Here is a 15,904-nt window from a genome sequence, read left to right on the forward strand (position 1 = left end):
CCTCGATTTCTTTGCAGGCTCAAGCTGGAAAGAAAGCCAGTAATTCTGGTGGCACCAGCATGGCCCATCAGGTCATGGTATGCAGAAATTGTAAAGATGGCAGTGGAGGGCCCATGGTCCCTCCCACTAAGGCCAGATCTGCTCTCACAGGGACCGATATTCCATCCTACCTTACGGTCTCTAAATGTAATGGCTTGGCTATTGAATCCCACATTGTGAAGAAATGTGGGCTCTCCGGGTCAGTTATCTCTACCCTGATTAATGCAAGGAAGCCAGCTTCCAGAACTATATATTATAGAGTCTGGAGGGCTTATGTTTTTTTCTGGTCTGATTCCAAGGGTTGGCACCCTCGGAGATATATCATAGGCAGAATTCTTGCCTTTCTACAATTAGAGGTAGAAATGAAATTGGCCTTGAGTACTATTAAAGGCCATGTCTCAGCTTTATCGGTCTTATTTCAAAGATCTGGCTAGGCCACTCCAGGACCTTTTTTTTAATGTGCTTCTTCTTGAGCCACTCCTTTGTTTTTGGTCATTGTCCTGCTGGAATACCCATCCACGACCCATTTTTAATGCCCTGGCTGAGGGAAGGAGGGTCTTGCCCAAGATTTGACGGCGCATGGCCCCGTCCATCGCCTCTTCGATGAGGTGAAGTTGTCCTGTCCCCTTGGCAGAAACCCCCCCCCCAAAGCACAATGTTTCCACCTCCATGTTTGACGATGGGGATGGTGTTCTTGGGGTCATAGGCAGGATTCCTCCTCCTCAGAACACTGCAAGTTGAGTTGCTTTCTATGATGTTCGTTAGCAAACTTCAGAGGGGCCTGTACATGTGCTTTCTTGAGCAGGGGGAGCTTGCTGGCGCTGCAGGATTTCAGTCCTTCACAGCATAGCTTTACCAACTGTTGGTGACTATGGTTTTTCCATTTACGAATAATCACACCAACTGTTATCACCCTCTCATCAAGCTGCTTGGCGATGGTCTTGTAGCTCATTCCAGCCTTGTCCCTGACATCCTTGGACAGCCCTTTGGTCTTGGCCATGGTGGAGAGATTGGAATCTGTTTGCTTCTGTGGACAGGTGTCTTTTTTTTTTTTTTTTTTTTTTTACAGGTAACAAGCTGAGATTAGGAGCACTCCCTTTTAAGAGAATGATCTTAATCTCAGCTCGTTACCTGTATAGAAGACACCTGGGAGCCAGAAATATTGCTGATTGATAGGGGATCAAATACTTATTTCACTCGTTAAAATGCAAATCAATTTATAACTTTTTTGAAATGTGTTTTTCTGGATTTTTTGTTATTCTGTTGCTCATTGTTAAAAATAAACCTTCCATTAAAATTTATAGACTAATCATTTCTTTGTCAGTGGGCAAACGTACAAAATCAGCAGGGGATCAAATACTTTTTTCCCTCGCTGTACATAATGTATGGCTGAATTCGCATCACACTGAATTTGCATGTCATTTGTACAGGAATTCAGTGTGATTACTGTACAAATGACATGCGATGTATCTGTGTGAACCCAGCCTTATCCTAGGTTCACACTGAATGCAGGTTTGAAACCGTGCGCGTTCAGCTGAACTCGCATGATTTCAAACTGGCATTTGAGTCCGACTTTGGGGGTGATTTGAGAGACATTTGTGCGGATTCATGCACAGATGTCTATTAAAATCGCCCCCAAAGTCGCTAAAAGTAGTACAGGAACTACTTTTGGGAATCGGTGTGGTGCCTCAAAGTCGGCGTCGCACCAATTTGGACGTTGCCAGCAATAGGCTCCGGTTTGGCAAATCTGCCCGGTGTGAACGAGGGCTTAAGGTTTCCCCAATTTCTTTTTATTTATTATTTATTTTTTGTATATCACTTAACCAGCTGAGATGATTCCACTTTCACTATGGAAAAATTCCCATAAGTGGACATCACTTCACAGAAAACGCCAGCCTCCAATTACTTAACTGATTGGAATGGTGTATTCATAGGAGAGGTATTCGTGTTCTCTTCCTTTTTGTTTTTGTTTTGTTTTATGGACCTTTTTTTCAGCTTTGCAAAAGACTCAAGTATCTCCTTGTTAAAAAGGAAACAAAATATACTAATGGTTTATATTTCTTAGGTGTGGTCACTGCAAGCAGTTTGCTCCTGAATATGAAAAAATTGCAAAGACACTAAAGGACAATGATCCACAGATACCAGTTGCAAAAATTGATGCGACTGTAGCGTCAAAGGTTGCTGAAAAATATGACATTAGTGGCTATCCTACAATTAAAATCCTAAAGAAAGGCCAGCCTGTTGACTATGATGGTCCTCGAACAGAAAAAGGTAAGAAAAACATCAGTCTAACATGTAACTGATTTTAAAAGCTTGGGACAACCCTTCATCCACAGACCACCCTCCTTCTTCCTTTTTTTTTTTTTTTTTTTTTTTTTCTTCTATAAATGATTTTAATATTCTTTTGTTTTTTGTGTTGTGACAACAGAAAAGCTACTTGCTAGAGTGGCACAATCAATCGTTAAAGAATCAAAATCACAATTCTACCCCCCGCCACCTGATCTTAAAACCGCATTTCTCGTTTCTATGTAACAAGTGCAGGGTTCTCTGCTCACTTCTGACAGCTGTCAAAAAAAAAATTAAAAATCCAGCCTGCCAAGTTTATCTCAACATCGGAGATAACTATAAGTAACATTTAATTCTTGAATCAAAGGAATGAACTTCAGTCTGTAAATGAGGCCAGTTTAACCACTTAAAGTGGAGTACCACCCACATTTTTCACTCCTCACCATGCAGCACTAATGTGCATCCTTACAATTAATTGGCAATTTTATTTTTTTCTGTTCACTTACTTGATTTATGTCTAATTTAACTTCCGCCTTTAGAGGCCGCGGCGCCGAATGTCATTTGCATTGGCTCCTGGGAGATCTTGGTCAGCTTGACATGGCACTGCTCTCGTACCAACTAACATTGGCGTCTATGGAGAAATCTTGGTCAGCTTGACATGGCACAGCTCCAGTACCATGTCAAGCTGACCTAGATTTCCCATAGAAGACCATGTTAAGTTACTGGAACTGACCAAGATTGCATCGCACTGCACATACACAAGATCGGCAGGTGCATGCTGGGTAGCCAGCATGCACAGAATCCAGGAAGGACACTGCGGCTTCAGATGCCCACATTGGAGATGGCCATGCTGTGCAGGAACTTGAAAGTAAGAAAACCTATGCTGCAAAAAAAAGAAAACTGGGCATAGTTTACATAATTCTTTTGTTACATTGCAAGAGGCATGAGTATTCTAGGGTATTTTTATCTTTAAAAGGCATATTTTGTCCGGAACTCCGCTTTAAAGACTAAACCTTTTTCTGACGCTTGTTGCTTACAAGTTAAAATCAGTATTTTTTTTTTGTATAATGTGAAAGATGTTATGCTGCGAGAGTCATGATTTTTTATTCTAAACAAAAAAATTGTGATGCTCTTTTTAGCCAGAATCGTGCAGCTTTCCTACTTGACTATTGGGTCTAAATTTTTAACCGTTAATACTTGCCCGTTATGTGATAAATTGACAAGAGGAGGCATTGCTCATTAATGTGGTAATGTTTGCTTGACTGAGGAAGGAAACCTTTACTAATGTATCAGCTCTTCATAACACCTAACAACATCTTTTTTCCGTTGCTGGACAAAATAATTTAACTTTTCGGCTATAATGTTGCCAACAGGAGGATTGGACACTGGAAAACCAAAGTGATTGCAGGCCACAAACTAACACATCTTACTGCAGTTGCAGCTGATTCAGTGCACAGCCCAGTAAGGGGTTCTTCATGTAGCGCATCCCTTCATAATGGGGACCGCCGTAGCTGTAAATCCAATTTATCCCTTAGTGTTTATGTTGGCCTCTTCTCCAGTGGGTGTAGCTGCCTCCTTGCCCCTTACAGCAAAGATTTTTTTTTTTTTCCTGTCCTGGAGCTGGAGGATCAGCCTGTCACTCCTACTAGCTCTTAATCTGAGGCCAAAGCCCTTTCCTTCAGGACTGGAAGCGTCCTGAAAGGTTTTGCTCCCCCTAAACATTGTGTGTCTCTTCACCCACTCAACTGGTGATATAAATAGTCTGTGTGGTTCGTCCAACCATTTCTTGCTTAAAGTTGGAGGATGCTCCTTCTTTCAGGGCAAAAATGGAAGCTCTTTCCAGGGCCATGGTTTCCGGTGTCTGGTCATGGTGTTTAGTACTGCTTTGCTCCTGGTCGTGGGTTTGTTGTCTCAAACCCATACTGATTAGTCTAACTCCCTTAAGTGGAAATTGGTTGATGCTAGCACAGACCAGCAGATTGTTGGTGATGAGGTACTGGAGACTGATGCATGTCTTTGCTTTTAACATAAAGTCTTTTATCTGTGCATGTGCACCAGATGCTTTATAATGCTAGACTGTTGAACTTTACTGCAAGAAGCAATTGCTCTGCATGCCCTTTTTGATGGAGTCTTTTCAGAGCTGCTTTTGCATAGGATCACCAAGGATTTCACCAGTGCCCATCTTCTCAGCTTTAGAAGTAAGCCATCTCTAGCTTTGCATTCTCAGAAGCACTCCTTTCACAACCATACACTCTAAGACAGCCCTCAACATTTCCACTAGCATTTAGCGGGTGGAAATAAGCTGAGGGCACATAAGGAGCCACCATCAGGAGGGGTTGAATGGGAGCCGATTCTCCTTCCAGCGATCGGCCAGGAGAATGTGGGGAGGTGAGAAGAGAGCCGGCCGGGTCCCACAGAGAGGGCCACTCCATCTCTGTAGCAGCCGCCGTTTCAAGCTGTGTCAAAGTCCTGCTTCCTGCACTGGCTCCTATGATGGACAGCACACTGGTTTAGTGCTGGGAAATTGTAGTGTGACATCTATCATAGGAGCCAGTCCATGAGGCGGGACTTTGACAGCAGCCAGCATTTCAGATCCAAGCTGTGTCTTGGCGAGAGATCCTCTGTGTGATGTGGCCGGCTCTCCTGAGTGAGGCGGCACTGATGAGCTGCGTTCATGGGCACTGATAAAGAAGTTGTTAATGTTTTATGCAGAACCAAGCTACAAAAATAAAATATTATCTATGCTCTTTCATGAGGGCATGTTAATGAGTGGGGCAGGGTAGGGGTTGGGTGGGGCAACTGGTGGCAACTGGTGGTAACTCAAGACCTGGCTAGTATCTCAGGACTTGAAATTTTAAGCCCTGCTCTAGGACTTAACATCGAAGCTTCCTAAGGCTGTTTTTTCTTCTACCAGCAAGGTCTGGCACTTTAAGTCCACCAAAACTGCTGACAAGTCTTCCTCAGCATGAAGTAGAGCTGCACGATTCTGGCTAAAATGAGAATCACAATTTTTTTTTTTTTTTTTGCTTAGTATAAAGACCACAATTCTCTCATGATTCTCGCGGCGCAATATCTTTCACGTTATACAAAGAAATTGTGTTTGAAAGACCGCTGCGCAAATACAGTGTGACATAAAAAATTGCAACGACCGCCATTTTATTCTCTACGGTCTCTGCTAAGAAAAAAAAAGTGTGTGTGTGGATAGATAGATAGATATATATAGATATATTTTATAATGTGTTATAAATGTATAATGTTCAGTGTTCCTCCTTCTTTTTTTTTTTTTTTTTTTTGTTTTTTTTTTTTTTTTGTTAAACCAGAGGCACCTGGTGCCGCAAGCGGCACACGGAGCCTCTTTTGCCGGCACTCAACTCCCTCCCCATCAGCAGAGCAGCTCCAGGAAGACCTGCACTGAAGGGGAGGCACTGTGCCCCCACACATTGTAAAAGATGGGGAAACATTGTTTGGTTCTCTAACTTTGCTGTAGCTGCAATCGTAAGCTTTTGTGATGGGGAAGAGATTGGGTGCAGTTCTGCTGGAGGGGGGGGGGGGGGGGGGCGGTCCCGTCCCTGTTTCCAGGAAGAAGAGGACTGTCATTGCCTTTAGCAGTGGCCAATCACAGTCCTGCTAGCCCCACCCACCATCTGGCGGAAGATGAATCCCTTGGTTGCCACTACCAATCTCCGAAAGAAGGAATTTCACTGTGATGGGAGAAAACCACAATCAGGTGACAGTTTGTGTAATTACTGTTGAGCTTCTAGGAACTTTGTTGAAATTATTCCTGAACCTTTTTTGTCACTACTGAATCCCTGCACTCTGTGTCCCTTTTAAGCCAGAGGCAGTGTTCAGCGAAATGAAAATCACACCCAACTTTTCCTGTGGCACAGAGCTCTGCACTTTTTCTCAGCTGGGGGGTGCCCCAACTTATGATCCTAACACGGGCCCACTGGCTTTCAAAAAATGCCCCTGACCTGAGCTCATCATTGCACATCCATTCCAGATGCTTGTACAGTGGGGGTGGAAAGTATTCAGACCCCCTTAAATTTTTCACTCTTTGTTGTTATATTGCAGCCATTTGCTAAAATCATTTAAGTTCATTTTTTTTCCCTCATTAATGTACACACAACACCCCATATTGACAGAAAAACACAGAATTGTTGATATTTTTGCAGCTTTATTAAAAAAGAAAAACTGAAATCGCACATGGTCCTAAGTATTCAGACCCTTTGCTCAGTATTTAGTAGAAGCACCCTTTTGATCTAATACAGCCATGAGTCTTTTTGGGGAAGATGCAACAAGTTTTTTCACACCTGCATTTGGGGATCCTCTGCCATTCCCCCTTGCAGATCCTCTCCAGTTCTGTCAGGTTGGATGGTAAACGTTGGTGGACAGTCATTTTTAGGTCTCTCCGGAGATGCTCAATTGGGTTTAAGTCAGGGCTCTGGCTGGGCCATTCAAGAACAGTCACGGAGTTGTTGTGAAGCCACTCCTTCGTTATTTTAGCTGTGTGCTTAGGGTCATTGTCTTGTTGGAAGGTAAACCTTCGGCCCAGTCTGAGGTCCTGAGCACTCTGGAGAAGGTTTTCTTCCAGGATATCCCTGAACTTGGCCGCATTCATCTTTCCCTCGATTGCAACCAGTCGTCCTCTCCCTGCAGCTGAAAAACACCCCCACAGCATGATGCTGCCACCACCATGCTTTACTGTTGGGACTGTATTGGACAGGTTATGAGCAGTGCCTGGTTTTCTCCACACATACCGCTTAGCATTAAGGCCAAAAAGTTCTATCTTACATAGTTACATAGTTACATAGTAGGTGAGGTTGAAAAAAGACACAAGTCCAACCTATGTTACATAGTTACATAGTTACATAGTAGGTGAGGTTGAAAAAAGACACAAGTCCATCAAGTCCAACCTATGTGTGTGATTATGTGTCAGTATTGCATTGTATATCCCTGTATGTTGTGGTCATTCAGGTGCTTATCTAATAGTTTCTTGAAGCTATCAATGCTCCCCGCTGAGACCACCGCCTGTGGAAGGGAATTCCACATCCTTGCCGCTCTTACAGTAAAGAACCCTCTACGTAGTTTAAGATTAAACCTCTTTTCTTCTAATTTTAATGAGTGGCCACGAGTCTTATTAAACTCTCTTCTGCGAAAAAGTTTTATCCCTATTGTGGGGTCACCAGTCCGGTATTTGTAAATTGAAATCATATCCCCTCTCAAGCGTCTCTTCTCCAGAGAGAATAAGTTCAGTGCTCGCAACCTTTCCTCATAACTAAGATCCTCCAGACCCTTTATTAGCTTTGTTGCCCTTCTTTGTACTCGCTCCATTTCCAGTACATCCTTCCTGAGGACTGGTGCCCAGAACTGGACCGCATACTCTAGGTGCGGCCGGACCAGAGTCTTGTAGAGCGGGAGAATTATCGTTTTATCTCTGCAGTTGATCCCCCTTTTAATGCATGCCAATATTCTGTTTGCTTTATTAGCAGCAGCTTGGCATTGCATGCCATTGCTGAGCCTATCATTTACTAGGACCCCCAGGTCCTTTTCCATCCTAGATTCCCCCAGAGGTTCTCCCCCCAGCGTATAGATTGCATTCATATTTTTGCCACCCAAATGCATTATTTTACATTTTTCTACATTGAACCTCATTTGCCATGTAGTCGCCCACCCCATTAATTTGTTCAGGTCTTTTTGCAAGATTTCCACATCCTGCGGAGAAGTTATTGCCCTGCTTAGCTTAGTATCGTCTGCAAATACAGAGATTGAACTGTTTATCCCATCCTCCAGGTCGTTTATGAACAAATTAAATAGGATTGGTCCCAGCACAGAACCCTGGGGCACCCCACTACCCACCCCTGACCATTCTGAGTACTCCCCATTTATCACCACCCTCTGAACACGCCCTTGTAGCCAGTTTTCAATCCATGTACTCACCCTATGGTCCATGCCAACGCACCTTATTTTGTACAGTAAACGTTTATGGGGAACTGTGTCAAATGCTTTTGCAAAATCCAGATACACCACGTCTACGGGCCTTCCTTTATCTAGATGGCAACTCACCTCCTCATAGAAGGTTAATAGATTGGTTTGGCAAGAACGATTCTTCATGAATCCATGCTGATTACTGCTAATGATATCATTCTTATTACTAAAATCTTGTATATAGTCCCTTATCATCCCCTCCAAGAGTTTACATACTATTGATGTTAGGCTAACTGGTCTGTAATTCCCAGGGATGTTTTTTGGGCCCTTTTTAAATATTGGTGCTACATTGGCTTTTCTCCAATCAGCTGGTACCATTCCAGTCAATAGACTGTCTGTAAAAATTAGGAACAACGGTCTGGCAATCACCTGACTGAGTTCCCTAAGTACCCTCGGATGCAAGCCATCTGGTCCCGGTGATTTATTAATGTTAAGTTTCTCAAGTCTAATTTTAATTCCGTCCTCTGTTAACCATGTAGGTGCTTCCTGTGTTGTGTCATGAGGCTAAACACTGCAGTTTTGGTTACTGAAGCCCCCCGATTCACTCGTGAAGACTGAGGAGAAGAATAAATTCAATAACTTTGCCATCTCCCCATCCTTTGTAACCAGATGTCCTTCCTCATTCTTTATGGGGCCAATATGGTCTGTCCTCCCTTTTCTACTGTTTACATACTTAAAGAATTTCTTGGGATTTTTTTTGCTCTCCTCCGCTATGTGTCTTTCATGTTCTATCTTAGCCATCCTAATTGCACCCTTACATTTCTTATTGCATTCTTTATAAATTCTGAATGCTGTGGATGATCCCTCAACCTTGTATTTTTTGAAGGCCTTCTCCTTTGCTTTTATATGCATTTTTACATTGGAGTTAAGCCATCCAGGATGTTTGTTCGCTCTTTTAAATTTATTACCCAATGGGATACATTGGCTAATGCCCTTATTTAATATGCTCTTAAAGCAAACCCATCTCTCCTCCGTATTCTTTGTTCCTAATATTTTATCCCAATTTATGCCTTTTAGCAAGGTTTGTAGTTTAGGGAAGTTGGCTCTTTTGAAATTCAGTGTCTTTGTGTTCCCTTCATGTCTCCTATTTGTGTGATTTATACTGAAACTAATTGACCTGTGATCGCTGTTACCTAAATTGCCCCGTATTTCCACATCTGGTATCAGGTCTGTATTGTTGGTAATCAGTAGATCTAGTAATGTTTTATTTCTAGTTGGTGCGTCTACCATCTGACCCATAAAATTGTCCTGCAAGACACTAAGGAACTGGCGAGCCTTAAATGAATGCGCGGTTCCCTCCGCCCAGTCTATGTCTGGATAATTAAAATCCCCCATTATGATAACACTTCCCATCCTTGCTGCTAATCCAATTTGTGATAGGAGATCCGTCTCCACTTCCTCCCTCAGGTTAGGGGGCCTATAGCATACTCCCAGTATCAGACCAAAGAATCTTATTTCTCACCATCTTGGAGTCCTTCGGGTGTTTTTAGCAAACTCCATGCGGGCTTTCATGTGTCTTGCACTGAGGAGAAGCTTCCGTCGGGCCACTCTGCCATAAAGCCCCGACTGGTGGAGGGCTGCAGTGATTGTTGACTTTCTGCAACTTTCTCCCATCTCCTGACTGCATCTCTGGAGCTCAGCCACCGTGATCTTTGGGTTCTTCTTTACCTCTCTCGCTAAGGCTCTTCTCCCCCTATAGCTCAGTTTGGCTGGACGGCCAGCTTTAGGAAGGGTTCTGGTCATCCCAAACGTATTCCATTTAAGGATTATGGAGGCCACTGTGCTCTTAGGAACCTTAAGTGCAGCAGAAATTTTTTTGTAACCTTGGCCAGATCTGTGCCTTGCCACAATTCTTTCTCTGAGCTCTTCAGGCAGTTCCTTTTGACCTCATGATTCTCATTTGCCCTGACATGCACTGTGAGCTGTAAGGTCTTATAGACAGGTGTGTGGCTTTCCTAATCAAGTCCAATCAGTATAATCAAATTAAGGTGTAGAACCATCTCAAGGATGATCAGAAGAAATGGCCAGCACCTGCGTTTAAATATGAGTGTCACAGTAAAGGGTCTGAATACTTAGGACCATGTGATATTTCAGTTTTTTTCTTTTTTAATAAATCTGCAAAAATGTCAACAATTCTGTGTTTTTCTGTCAATATGGGGTGCTGTGTGTACATTAATGAGGAAAAAAAATGAACTTAAATGATTTTTGCAAATGGCTGCAATATAACAGAGTGAAAAATTTAAGGGGGTCTGAATACTTTCCGTCCCCACTGTATGTGACATCACATACAAGCACAAGAGTTGGATGAGTGTACAGGTAGATGTGTCTCATCTCTGCTTTCTTTCACCACTCTGCATATCACGCATATCATAGATGAGAAGAGGGTACAGCGGTGGAGCAGATGAGCGGGAGGATAAAGCGGTGGGGCAGATGTGCAGGGAGGTACAGTGGTGAAAGAGATGAAAAGGGGGTTCAGTGTTGGGGCAGATGAGCAGGGGGGTTTAGTGTTGGGGCAAATGATCAGGGGGGGTTCAGTGATGGGACAGATTTACAGGAATGGTGTGAAGATGCAGGAATTGGGGCTCATCTGAGGCGTAAGTGTAGTAGTTTACAGCATTTACTTTATAAAAAATCTTTTTCATGGTTGAGAGTTAACTTTTTTTTTTTTTTTTTGTTATAAAATCAGCACGCTCAATTTCTTTGAAAACGTTTTTTCGACACACTGTGTTTAAAAGGTTGTCTACCAATGTAATGGTTAAACTTACCTCATTTGCAGACACAAGTTCATTCCTTTGTAAGATCAAAATGTTTACAATGTTTCTCTTTGTCTCTGATGTTGTGATAAACTTGGCAGGCTGCCTGGATTTTTTTTTTGCCAGCTGTCAGACGTGAGCAGAGACCTTTCTGCATTTGTTACATAGAATGCTTTTTGATTCTGTAACAATTATTCGTGCAGCTCTAGCATAGATAACTCTTTGTCAGAGCACCTGTTTGCCTTTGCGCACACTTTGGAGATCTTGAATACCTGAAGCCTGGTTGCAGTAGGTGGTGTCTCCGGGTTACAAGCTTGGGTTTGTTCTCTTGAAGCGCCGTCACCAAAGTGTCACTGTTCCATTCCCTATTGTGGAATGCTTTCATGGATTTTGTTACAATCTGTGTGATTCCCAGGCCTGTCTGTCTGTCTTCATTCATGCTCACAAGTGCTAAAATAAAATCCACAAAGTTGGTCATTGCTTCGCTCAATTGGGAATTTATTGTCCTCAGTGGACATCAAAGTACACATATCCATCTTTCCAGCACTCCGCATTACAGCGGGCCCCTCTACCAGCTTGTAGCCCTCCTATTCGGACTTTCCTCTGCACCTTTGGATGTTGCCCACATTGCTAGCTCTCTTGCTCTCATAGCATTTCGATACTGGGCTATCTGGACAACCCTTCTTCTGTGAGAATAGTCGTCCAAGTCTCTCGAAGACCATTGGGAATTCAACAAAGTAGTAGCATAATTTTTCTGGTAGTATAGTCCTTTTAACCACTTCAGCCCCGGAGGATTTTACCCCCTTCCTGACCAGAGCACTTTTTGCGATTCGGCACTGCGTCGCTTTAACTGACAATTGCGCGGTCGTGCGACGTTGTACCCAAACAAAATTGACGTGTCCCCCCCCCCCCCCCCCACAAATAGAGCTTTCTTTTGTTGGTATTTGATCACTTCTGTGGTTTTTATTTTTTGCGCTATAAACAAAAGCGACAATTTTGAAAAGAACGCAATATTTTTTACTTTTTGCTATAATAAATATCCCCCAAAAATATATAAAAAATTTTTTTTTTTTTCCTCAGTTTAGGCTGATATGTATTCTTCTACATATTTTTGGTAAAAATTTTCGGCGTGCAGTCCTGCCGAAAGCCTCCAAAAGCCGCTGAGAATGGCCGAAAGTCACCGAGAGCCGCCGAGAACGGAGGCGACATTTTTAAATGGCAGTGAACTGACAAGTCTGCAAATGACACGGGCAAGGCTGCAATGATGGACAAGGCTGCAGATGGACACTGACAAGGCTACATTGATGGGCATTTAACCACTTGACCACTGGGCACTTAATTCCCCTTAATAACCAGACCAATTTTCAGCTTTTGGTGCTCTCACATTTTGAATGACAATTACTCAGTCATGCAACACTGTATATGAAATTTTTGTTCTTTTTTTCACACAAATAAGAGTTTTTTCTTTTGGTGGTATTTAATCACCGATGGGTTCTTTATTTTTTGCGCTATAAAAGAAAAAAGACTGAAAAATCTGTAAAAAAAAAAAAAAAAAAAAAAAAAAAAATGCATTTTTCTTCGTTTCTGTTATAAAATTTTGCAAATTAGTAATTTTTCTTCATATTTTGGCCAAAATTTATACCGCTACATATCTTTGGTAAAAATAACCCAAATCATTGGATATTTATTTGGTCTTTGTGAAAGTTAGAGTCCAAAAGCTATGGTGCCAATATCTGAAAATTGATCACACCTGAATTACTGACTCATTTCTTGAGACCCTAACATGCCAGAAAGGTACAAATACCCTTCAAATGACCCCTTTTTTGGAAAGAAGACATTCCAAGGTATTTAGAAAGATGCATGGTGAGTTTTTTGTAGTCGTCATTTTTTTCCCACAATTCTTTGCAAAATAAAGTGTTTGTTTTTTGTGAAAAAAAAAAAAAAAAAAATTGTCATATTAGCAGGTTATTTCTCACACACAGCATATACATACCACAAATTACATTCTGCTATTACTCCTGAGTATGGCGATGCCACATGTGTGAGACTTTTACACAGCGTGGCCACATACAGAAGCCCAACATGCAGGGGAGCACCTTCAGGCATTCTGGAGCACCCAGGCCAATTCTGACATTTCTCTCCTACATGTAAAAATCATCATTTATTTGCTAGAAAATTACATAGAACCCCAAAACATTATATATTTTTTTTTTAGCAAAGAACCTAGAGAATACAATAGCGGTCATTGCAACTTTTTATCTCGCACGATATTTGCGCAGCAGTTTTCGAACGCGTCTTTTTTTTTTTTTTTTTTTTTCCAAAAAAAACAAAAAAAAAACAGTTTTGTGCTTTAAAAAAAACAAACAAAAACAGTAAGGTTAGCCCAATATTTTTGCATAATATGAAAGCTGAAGTTACGCCGAGTAAATAGATACCTAACATGTCACCTTTCAAAATTGCACACGCTTGTGGAATGGCGCCAAACTTTGCTACTTAAAAATCCTCATGGGCGACGCTTTAAAAATTTTTACTGGTTACATGTTTTGAGTTACAGAGGAGGTCTAGGGCCAAAATCATTGCTCTCACTCTACCGATCGCAGCGATACCTCACATGTGTGGTTTGAACACCGTTTTCATATGTGGGCGGGACTTACGTATGCGTTCGCTTCTGCATGCGAGGACAGGGGCGCTTTTAAAAATTATTTTTTATTTTTTTATTCATTTTTCTTTATTTTAGTTTGACACTTCTTTCCAAAAAAAAAAAATTTTTTTGATCACTTTTATTCCTATTACAAGGGTAAACACCCTTGTAATAGGAATATGGCATGACAGGTCCTCTTTACAGTGAGATATGGGGTCAAGAAGACCCCACATCTCACCTCTAGGCTGTGCCTGAAATAAAAAAAAAAAAACAAAAAAAACAAAAACGATCCTGGCTTCGATCATAGCGGTGAGTAGGTAGAAGCACCGGAGGGGGGGGTCGTCTCCTCTCATAAGAACGATCAAGCAGTGTAACAGCCGTTATGATCGTTCTTATGGTGTAGGGAATCGCTGGATAAAAAAGCTGATATCTGAATGATGCCTGTAGCTGCAGGCATCATTCAGATATTCCCGCACAAAGTCAAGGACGTCGTATGACGGCAGGCGGGAAGTGGTTTGTTTTTGTTTTTTTGTTTTTGTTTTTTTTTGTTTTGTTTTGTTTTTGTTTTTTTTTGTTTTTTTGTTTTAAAAGTTGTCCATTTATACAATATTTCTAACACATAGCATGTACATAGCAAAAATGACACCCCAAAATAGATTCTCCTTCTCCTGAGTACGGCGATACCACATGTGTGAGACTTCCACAGCCTGGCCACATACAGAGGCCGAGTATGGCAGGGTATTGCTGAGCATGGCTGGGTATGGCAGAGTATGGCTGAGTATCCCCGAGTATTGTGGGGCAGTGCAGGGTATTGTGGGGCAGTGCAGGGTATTGCAGAGCATTGAGGGATGGCTGAGGATGGATGGATGGCAGTTGTCACTGTGCAGCGCTGTGGGCACTACAGATGCAGCCCACAGCGCTGCTACCATCCGATCTCTCCCCTCTCCTCACAGTGTACCGATCGGTACAGAGAGGGGAGGAGAGGAACTGGTGTCATGACATGACGCCGGTTTGTTTACATGTGATCGCTCCGTCATTTGACAGAGCGATCACATGATAAACGGCCGCGATTAGCGGCCATTTACCGAGATCCGTGATGCGCCGGGTCCTCTTGGGTGGGCGCCGAAATAAATAAATATATTATATTTTTTTCTTTTTTTTTGTACTCTGTGATTATGGCAATAACACACTTGTGCCTAGTACACACGACAAAAATATCGGACGAATATTCGTCCGTGTTTGGTTCCATACACGAGTTCTAATGATCAGATTATTGGATGATTGCTCTGAAAACTCAGATTTTTCTTGTCGTGTGTGTGTGTGCTAGGGATAAGGGTAAAAGCTCACCCTAGGCTGTTGTCCTGATTTAAACCACAAACGCCTCTCCTCATTCCCATGACATAAAAAGGAAACTTTATTATCAAATACTTACCGTAATTTTCCTTTCCTGATGGACTCCATGGCAGCCTACGTGTGGGTTAACCCCGCCTCCTCTCCAATGCTATAGGACCCCATTCCCATACATGAGTACTCACCACTAGCTACTGCATTCCGTAACTAGCCTACTCGTTGACCAATGGGTGGGAACTCCGTCTGCCATGGAGTCCATCAGGAAAGGAAAATTACGGTAAGTATTTGATAATTTTCCTTTTTCCTGACAGACTCCATGGCAGCCTACGTGTGGGAAATAACTAGCCAACCACACGGGTGGGTATGCTGAATAAACATAAATTTTAATTTGTCCTATCGGTCAATAGGATTTGTAACCCAAAGTTTACAGAGGATAGTGAGGCAGGCTCTATACAATAATGCAACATGAAGGTATTAATAGAAGCCCATGAGGCTGCCTTGCAGATGGTATCTGGAGCCACGTGCCGAGCCGCTGCCCATGAGGCTGCCATTCCCTTGGTGGAATGGGCTGTCATCGCTTTTGGAGGAGCCAAGCCCTTAGCCCTGTATGCTTGTTGTATGGTCTGTACAATCCAGGTCGCGATAGTCCTGGTTGAGGCTTTCTTCCCTATATTGCTGCCTGAATGAAGCACGAAGAGATGACCAGAACGTCTAAAGGGAGAAGTAACTTTGAGATATTCTTTAATAGCTTCGCCTACATCTAGAGGGTGATTTTCAGTGGACCCTGGGGTCCTAAATGTAGGTAAAACGATCTCTTGATTGACGTGGAATACCGAAGACACTTTCGGGT

The 15,904-nt window shown here is 42.4% G+C and overlaps 1 protein-coding gene across 2 annotated transcripts in view; it reads left to right on the top strand.

The window, feature by feature from the left end:
• PDIA4 (protein disulfide isomerase family A member 4) overlaps positions 1 to 15,904 on the top strand; it is a 187,102-nt gene that overhangs the window by 57,544 nt on the left and 113,654 nt on the right. The window contains exon 3 of one of the 2 annotated variants that reach the window (XM_073630702.1): positions 2,105 to 2,310. The exons of the other annotated variant lie outside the window; for it this stretch is intronic. Coding sequence (XP_073486803.1) covers positions 2,105 to 2,310 — 206 coding nt within the window. The remainder of the gene's footprint in view (positions 1 to 2,104; positions 2,311 to 15,904) is intronic. 2 annotated transcript variants of the gene reach the window in all.

The sequence above is a fragment of the Aquarana catesbeiana genome, linkage group LG05 (assembly GCF_042186555.1).
Source record: "Aquarana catesbeiana isolate 2022-GZ linkage group LG05, ASM4218655v1, whole genome shotgun sequence".
Lineage (NCBI taxonomy): Eukaryota > Metazoa > Chordata > Amphibia > Anura > Ranidae > Aquarana > Aquarana catesbeiana.